The sequence below is a fragment of the Dermacentor silvarum genome, chromosome 8 (assembly GCF_013339745.2).
Source record: "Dermacentor silvarum isolate Dsil-2018 chromosome 8, BIME_Dsil_1.4, whole genome shotgun sequence".
In the NCBI taxonomy this organism is placed as follows: Eukaryota; Metazoa; Arthropoda; class Arachnida; order Ixodida; family Ixodidae; genus Dermacentor; species Dermacentor silvarum.
Genome location: NC_051161.1, coordinates 69,736,881 through 69,745,734, shown reverse-complemented (window position 1 = coordinate 69,745,734; position 8,854 = coordinate 69,736,881). Strand labels below are relative to the sequence as shown.

At 43.5% G+C, this 8,854-nt stretch overlaps 1 protein-coding gene across 1 annotated transcript; it reads right to left on the bottom strand.

Annotated features, from left to right (window-relative positions):
* Positions 1–214: 214 nt before the first annotated feature.
* LOC119462198 (uncharacterized) lies at positions 215–7,621 on the bottom strand. The gene is made up of 4 exons (XM_037723545.2): positions 7,166–7,621; positions 3,198–3,361; positions 1,837–1,882; positions 215–303 (listed from the first exon to the last, which is right to left on the bottom strand). Exons 1-4 carry the CDS (start codon positions 7,212–7,214, stop codon positions 284–286), a joined length of 279 nt encoding a protein of 92 aa, XP_037579473.2. The 5' UTR covers positions 7,215–7,621; the 3' UTR covers positions 215–283.
* Between the last annotated feature and the right edge of the window lie 1,233 nt (positions 7,622–8,854).

The window sequence follows — 8,854 nt, the reverse complement described above, 5'->3', positions numbered from 1 at the left end:
TCTTGGCAAATTTATGCACTGCCGATCATGTTCATGCTGACATAACTGCCATACTCTCTCCAATTTTCTTGAAGTGAAATTAGACATTGAAACGGACAAAGATCCAGACCGACACCAGACACACAGGATATTGTTTAGTTGCTAGGCATGCGTAGCGGTATGATCATAGCTGTTCTGGTGACAGCAAGAGTGAAGACGTTGGTATTTTTCGAGACAGACTTTATTGCTTGAGCATGATGTCGCCCGGCGCTGAAACTGACTCGGGGCTTGCCAGTGGAAAACTTCATCTGCCGTATGGGACGCCTGAAAATAGAAGAGCGAGGGCAATTTTATGATGGTTCCTGTCAACATCCAATAAACTGTTTTTAATTCATTGACTTCAGATACTAGAGCGGAAGAAATGCAGTCACGTGGAGCGCGGTAGAAGATGAATGCACTGTCCTAAAACGGGTCTCGTAAGTTTTACGAAGCGACAAGACTCGAGTAGTTATGAATTTTTGGACACGTCGTGAAAGAAGTGATCATGTGCCTGTGGTTTTGCATCATCTTTCTGTTTAACTCACCGACAAATGGTTTGGTTTTATTCGGTCTGGAGCCTGCGTATATCACCGTATCACTTCGGTTTCTTTTTTCTTTTTCATCGAACGCCTATAGCGGCGTATATGTGACCACGTGGCGTGCACGAACAATAAGCATTTTTTTCTTGTCAGTTATCTTTGAGACACCATTTTACCATGATCCCACTCGTACATTCTTGTTAAAAATCCATCGCGTTAAATAACACCAAGTTGTAAAGGATATTCTGACTCCTCTTTTCGTTTTAGCGACAGTCAGCGCTGCTTGCAACCTATAGGAGGGTAGGACAATCAAATCCCAGCTAATCGCCGCAAGAAAGTTTGAGAAGGGCTGCGAGAGTAAGAGTCATTGGCCGTTCTCCGTCAGTGCGCGATGATTTTATAAAATACGCGGGTCGCAAAATATCGTATAACCCATATACGCGATGTTGGGAATGGTTTGTGTGATAAAAGGTAGCAAAATTCGTATTTTCAAGGACGGGTTTACTGTAAAGATGACTGAACGATTTCAAAATTTGCGCACTAGGAGTATTAGTAGAAGCGCACGTACATCGGGTGCGTCTACGAAGACTTCACGTAATATTTAAAAATAGCCGTTTTGCAATATAATGCGGTTCTTTCAAATGCATGCCGTTAGTAGTGGCGGCCATGGGGCAACGGGTGATACGTGGTATTAGTCACTGGTTAACAAAAGTCTACATTTACCTTTTAAACGTTTACCTTCAACGGGCGCATCCTAATTGGGAAATTGAACCGAGATGTCTGTACAGACCACATCGACTTTTGAATCTGGATTAAATGCGACAACTCGCGTAACAGTGGCACGACAGATTACAGCTCTCAGAGCGCGCGAAACCGACACCGGGAGGCTGAAGCGCGCGCTTAGCTGCACCATTCGAGGCGACATTACTGCTCAAGTTAGGGCAATCGCATTTAGTCCAGATTCAAAAGTCGATATGGCTTGTGCGGAGAGCTCGGTTCCATTTATCAATTAGGATGCGTCCGCTGAAATTTAAAGTTTGAAAGGAAACAAGACTTTCGTTAACCAACGACTAATAAAGAAGTCTCACTCGTCACCCCATGGCCTCCACTACTGACATCATGTATCTGAAAGAACAGACCTCTGATTTCAAAACCGCTATTCTTAAATATTACTTCGACTTCTTAGGGAGACCCGGTATTGGGAAAGAAATAAGAAAAAGGCTCTAGCAAACAATGAGCAGTGCTAAAGGCAGATAGTTGATAGGCTGCATTTACTCACATCTGCGGCCGCCACGGCAGTGGTAGCCTGGTCCACATCGGCGACCCTGGGTTCAGTAAAAGTGGGCAAAAAATTACATGCTGGCAAGAAAGAACAATGCAGGAGCAGATGAAGCTATACAACAAGCATGCTCCATTCGCGGCATATGTTTTCATTACGGCGCAGTATTCATCAAAATGTTTGTTCTTGCTCATTCTGTGACCGTAGATTACACCATTACACCAAGAGCAGAACTTCCAAAGAAGGATTCCTAAATAATTCACAAGTTGTTGGTCTTTCTATTATTTTCTTTGACACTTATTCAGATACACATGCTACCCTAGTACTACACTTGTGGCTACACAGATCCAACGACTCGTGTCAGAAAAGTGTTCTTGTATGCTCAATGTCCATTCTATTTTGCTATGATCAGTTGCCTGTGTATTCTGCATATTTCTGAGTTTTCTTGATTGCAGTTTTAATTTTCCTTTTTTTCTCACACAGTCCGCATTGGGCCTATGTTTCGGCTTGTGAGCTTCCCTCCACCCGCCGGGTTGGCTCAGTCAGCTAAGGCGTTGGGCTGCTGAGCACGAGGTCGCGGGATCGAATCCCGGCCGCGGCGGCCGCGTTTCGATGGAGGCGAAATGCAAAAATGACCGTGTGCTTGCGTTGTAGTGCACGTTAAAGAACCCCAGGCAGTCAAAATCAATCCGGAGCCCTCCACTACGGCGTTCCTCATAATCAGACCTGGTTTTGGCACGTAAAACCCCAGGAAGATGTGAACTTCCCCTGTGATCTTGTGGCTTGTGTGTCACGAATCGTGGACTATTCGTGAGTTCTTCCTCGAGTGGCTCGTCCTAATGTGTGTGTGTGTGTGTGTGTGTGTGTTGTTGTGTGTGTGTGTGTGTGTGTGTGTGTGTGTGTGTGTGTGTGTGTGTGTGTGTTGGTATGGATTAGCTTGTCTTCTTGTGGAATGCGAAGGAAGTTCACATTCCAACAACAGACGAAGATATGCTCATTACTTTAGCAACATAAGCTAGCTAAGTAGAAATTCATTTTTGCTTCATTTACAGACTCGTTAGCAAACTGCTTGGTCACCGCATGCTGTGCACAAATAAATGCAAAATACGAAGCCTACCTGAAAACTTTAAACTCCGACCAAAGAGGGAGACCAATTGCAGCTATAGGTGATGGCTCGTTTGTGGTTAATTGCATCGGATCAAGTATTAACGTTTAAACTGGATGCTAGGACAATCATGACATAAGGAAGAGCAGCTAGCTGATTCAAAACTTCTTTGCTTTATGCACAGACTGTTAGACAAACTGTCAAGTCGTCTGTGGTCTTCCCCGAAGTGGGAATCTAAAAAATTGTCAAAACTTACACCACAGTATCCTCCTCCTCCACCACCTGGATATCCGCCACCGCCGGGGTAGCCACCGCCTCCGCCTGGATAACCGCCGCCTCCATGTGGTGGGTAGCGACCCCCGCCTCCATGCGGCGGGTAACGGCCACCACCTCCGTGTCTTTGGCAATATGCCAAGCACACTGCGATAAGACCCACGTCGTGAACACTTTGTGCTCCAGCAGGACACAGCTCTGTAAACAGCCGCTTCTGCTTTCCGATACGAAAGCGCAACGTTCAACTTTCGCGAAACGGAAGGGCTGCCTTGCACTCTCATGATATAATAGTGTCTTTTTTATTCGTAAACCACACGTATCAACCACGAACATAAAGAAATTCGTAATACGCGTAATCATTGATTAGTACGTTCATTAGCAATTTCTTGCATAACGTCCTAATTATTTCAGGACACATATTCCAGCTGCGAAATTAAGCGACGTCAGGAACGGAGACATCAAATACAAAGCATTTCTTTGAGCACATTTTGCACTTTTACAGCATTATCTATCTATCTATCTATCTTCTATCTATCTATCTATCTATCTATCTATCTATCTATCTATCTAGCTAGCTAGCTAGCTAGCTAGCTAGCTGCCTACGTCTTGGTGCTTTCATGGTCGTTTCATTAACTTGGTATGTACCAAAATTGGCATAGTATGCCAAGAGTGTATGACGAACATAAATGATAGGTCATGACGTGAATGTCATGAGATGCATGGACATCTAGGTCATGAAACAGCCGCCTACCTCTTGGTGCTCTCATGGTCGTTTCGTTAACTTGCTAGGTACCAAAATTGGTATAGTATGACAAGAGTCTATGACGAACATAAATGATAGGTTATGACATGCGTGACATGTAGGTCATGTAACAGCCGCCTAAAATGACATTGACTCAGCGAAAAAAGATTAACACTCAAAAACTACTGGAATGGGTTTGGACGTGAGCACTAGTTAAGGAAACACTAAATGATGATGGTAGAAGTCATAGTCATGAGCATACCTCAGCAAATATGACAATGACTCAGCGAATAAAGATTAACACTCAAAAACCACTGATATCGGTTTTGACGTGAGTACTAAGTGAAGGAAACACTACAGGGTGGTGGTAGAAGTCATAGTCATGAGCATGACTAAGCAAAACTGGCAATGACTGAGCGAAAAAGGATTAACACTCAAAAACCAATGGAATGGGTTCGGATGCAGTACAAAGTGAAGGAAATGGCTAAAGGTTGATGGTCGAAATCATGGTCATGAGCATGAGTAAGGCTGTTGCTTAAGGTTGGTCAGACGTAGCTAAAGGGACTTCTGAGGACTCAAGACATGAATGTCATGACATGCTTCTCATGTAGATCACGAAACAGCCGCCTACGTCTTGGTGCTCTCATGGTCATTTCGTTAACTTGGTAGGCTCCCCGTACACTGCTTCGCATAACATCAATTTTTAATCAGTAAATTAACACCGAATAGCTAACCTGAGAATATCAGCCAGTTTAAGAAATTTCCCTCCAAACATTCGGAAAACTCGCATTAGCATTCTTGCAAACATCTCTTACACGATCTGTCTCACCTAATGTGGCAGAAAGCTACGTGCAATAGAATGTATTTTCTGATAGCTATACGGTATGACAAGAAATATTCAAATATCGTGTGACTCTCACGATTCGTACAATATCGACGCGGCTAGAGTAACCAGTTTCAATTTTGTAAGTGCAATACACGCCCTCGAATGATTAATAAATTCTTTGCTAGCAATTATAACTTATGCAAGTGCCATATTTTTCTTGAAGTCCGCTACCGCTAGTAATGCATTGTTGAAGATGAAAGACAGTTGTCTCCACTACACTGTCTAGATATTCTTCTTTATTCGAGTTTGAAGCGCATGGTTTAGTTTCACCGCAGTTTCTTTAGTATTGGACGCACAGCAACATAGGCGCCATGCGGATATTTGGTCAAAAATTCCGAGATTCTTCGCATTAACCGCGAAAGGTGATCGCCTGGACACCATTTGTTCATAGGCTAGTGATATGCCCACAGCTTGAAGCGTCAATAAAAAGTCTTGCAATAAACTACCAGTTATGTTAAAACATGGTTCTAATCTCGTCACGCCATTAAGGTTGTTATGTTCCGCATTAGAAACGAATGTTTGAAGAACGTGGCCACGATAGTTGGAATCTGCTTTCGGTATTTCCTTTATCGGGCTTTTCTTTTTTTTTTTTGCTTTCCTACAGAAAGCCTGAGTAAGTGTTAATTTTCTAGTCATTTGTATTGCTCCAATTCTAACCATGATATGACACTGCTTTTGAAACTGAGTTGCAATTATATATTGTAACTGCAAGGGCCCAGAACTAGTAGTGTGTATAGTGGCCCGGATGGTCTTGCAACATTTTTTTTATTTTATTTTTATTTGAACATACTGCAGGCTCTGACAGCCCTTGCAGGAGTGGTTACAAAGGTAAAACAACAACAACCATGAACAAAATTAATGGCTTTAACTTGCTTATAAAAGATTCCACAGTATTACAACACACAGCACTGTTATGTAAGTCGTTCCAATAAGAGATTGCAGAGGAAAACAGTGAATATCTATGTGTATTAACGAGGCTTGGAGGTTGGAGAATTACCTTAGTGTGGTTAGTTCTTGATGAGGCTAAAAACGGATCAAGAAATAAACGTGACCGTGGAATATTGAAGTGGCCATGGTAGAAAAGGTAAATGAATCTAAGCTTTGAAACTATTCTTCGTTGCGCAAGTATTTCTAAATGTGCTTTCGATAACATTTCAGAGACACTGGATTGCCTTGAATAATCAGAATATATGAATCTGACTACCCATTTTTGTATGCGCTTACTTTATCAACTGGGTGTTTTTGATAAGGGCTATATATTGAATTAGCATATTCAAATGATGGTCTAATAAGTGTTTTGTAGGCGTTTAATTTGACGTGTTGCGGGGTATTGCGCAGCTTCCTTCTTGAGAAGGACAGTTTGCCTTCTCTGACATATGGAGGAGATGTGAGGTTCCCAGGTAACATATTTTGTAAGTAACTAGAAATAAATAAAACTTAGCGTATGTCATGTTTTTTTTAATTGCAGGCCTATGTGTTAAGCAGAAATTGTGCGACACATAGGCTTTGTTTCGATTTACCGAATTAGGCATCACCAAGTCCATCCGGTGACGGGTCATTAGGTAAGCACGCGAATAAACGTGAGCACCTGGCTGTGCTGTAAATCACACATTAAAAAATAGCCTACCACAACAATTCAGCGTGTAATCAAACAATTCCCCCTCACATTTTAAAATATGTAGGTATAAGTTCTTCTGAGCCTGCGTGCGCGCCAAGGAGCCACTGATTCTCGTAAAGCATGCAACGGCAAAGCCTTGGGTTAATTTTCAAATAGATCATGCCAGTGAACATGTGTATTACTTTTGTCAGTGTGCTCCTGTCAAAACGTGGCCTGGAATCGAACTCGGTACCTAGGGCCCAACAGCTGAACGCCAAAGCTACTGAGACACTCGGGTTGTAGCTCAGTTATTACTTCAGCACGCTTTCGATCGACTTCAACCACTTGCGCTTGCTTTCAGTGACTCCTTCTGCTTTGAAATGGTCTGCTGCTGATGCCGCTGAGGTGGCTTGTATTGACTGATCTCAGCCTCATGCGAACGTTACTGCCATTTGTCAAAAAAAACATCACGAAAACAGGATGCTGCTAAACCGAAGCACAAAACTTTCCGAGTCTTCCGCAAGAGAATGGTTTAACTCTGGCAATAGAATTAGGCTCGATCATTGTATAGTCGGTGAATTATCGAAGTTTCTGATGTTACAAAATCTGTCCAAAAGTATAGTATTCGCAGCACAAGAAATCAAATGTGATTTGTATTGTTTTCTGGTCGAAGAGAGTAGAAAAGGCTCAGACATTTTACAGTGTGCCAGAAAATGCAGGACTCACCCATGAACAATACGAGCGCCAGGACGAGCACCACTCCTTTGGATCCCATGACGACACTCAGGGAACCGGACAGGTCTCAAGACGGAAAGAGACTGACCACCGATGACCCGTCTCGGGGTCCTTTTCAAGGGCACCACCAACTACGCTATACGAGGAGCCGGGTGGTGGTGGAGAGGAGGTTGACGTATCGATAAGGCACACATAAGCGCTTCCACTTTCGAAAATCCTGTTTTTGCCGTCCAAGCCTGGTCAGAGACCTCTGGTGCAGATCACCCCTACCACTGAACTCTCCTGTCTTCGTCGATGGCACTGCCCAGTGAGCAAGGCGGAACAACCGGATCCTGAAGATTCCTTGCCACTGTATAGGGTATTCGCGCGAGTATTACGTCATGCGGGGCTCCATCGCGGCAAGTTAGGCGCACTGATTTGCGAAGATGAAGAGCGTGGTCAGGCGTCTGCTACTTCTCGCAGTGTGGTGTAGCGTTTAAAGTACAAATAAACGACGCTTTTCACCTGCCGATTGTCCCCACGTTAGTTATCGCAAGGTTACACATAGCAGGGGGCTTCAGCTGCAGTACCAATTGTTCCGGAAACCACTTAAAATTCAGGTCAAGTGCACTGCAGACGTACATGTTTTGCCTACCAGAACGACGATTCGCTGCATGCAACTGATGAATAGAAAGAAGCGGAAGAGATGCAGTTGCTTTGGCATTTATTTTTTGTCAAAGATGGGCGTCTTGGTTTAGTAAAGCCGTAAAATAGCAATGCACGTGCCGACGAGCTACATGCCGCTTCTTCCGGTAAACGAATGGAGGGAAAGAAAGAGGCTGAGAGAATTTTATTGGTGGCATCGTCGAGCATGTTGAAATAAGAAGTGAAACAGGATGTGGACGTCAGACGATGCCATGCACGCGTACTACGGACAAGTCTCGGCTTAGCAACATCTGCAACGCCAGGTCAAGTGTTCCTTCATACGCACGTGCCTTGAAAGTGTCCCTGCGGGTTGTGCAATTCTGCGCTCGCATGGACGACCGTGTAAACACAAAGCCCGCGTTCTCTTTGACAATCCCCTGATGCTGTCCAAATACGTTAGGGTTTATCTGTTCTGATACTAATCAAGCGGTGTTCCCATAGGAATAACATTTTACGGAATAACACGTTTCTAATGCTGTCTAGAGCAACGGGAGTGTCTGCTATAAAAAAAGTCCGATGCATCCAGGTCACAACGCGCGCACACCTACGGCACATCACATAACACATGTTCATAAACTTTTAATGGGGATGACGTGAATATATCCTAAAACAAGAGAGACACAAGAACAAGCCCCGCTTGTCGTAACACTATATAGCTTCAGCGTTACTCCTTGTTATACCACTGTTAATCACTCTAGCTGTATATGTGTGTTTCATACTCACTTTTATGTTTTTCTCCACAGAATCTCAATCTCTGCATAAAGGTAAAATGGGAGAACGTCAAAATGAGATGAGAGAATTGCTACAAAGGTTGCTTTCTAATCAGTAGGCTTGCCCCGGACCGATCTAACATTAGTGTTTTGGAGTACCGATAGCCAGTCTAATTTTCTTGCATTTTGTTTGTTTGTTTTAGGCACTTATTCGAGGAATATTTGTGCAACACAATGGACACACTGGGTGCCTCATTCTCTTCGCCTTCGTCCATACGCACTTTCT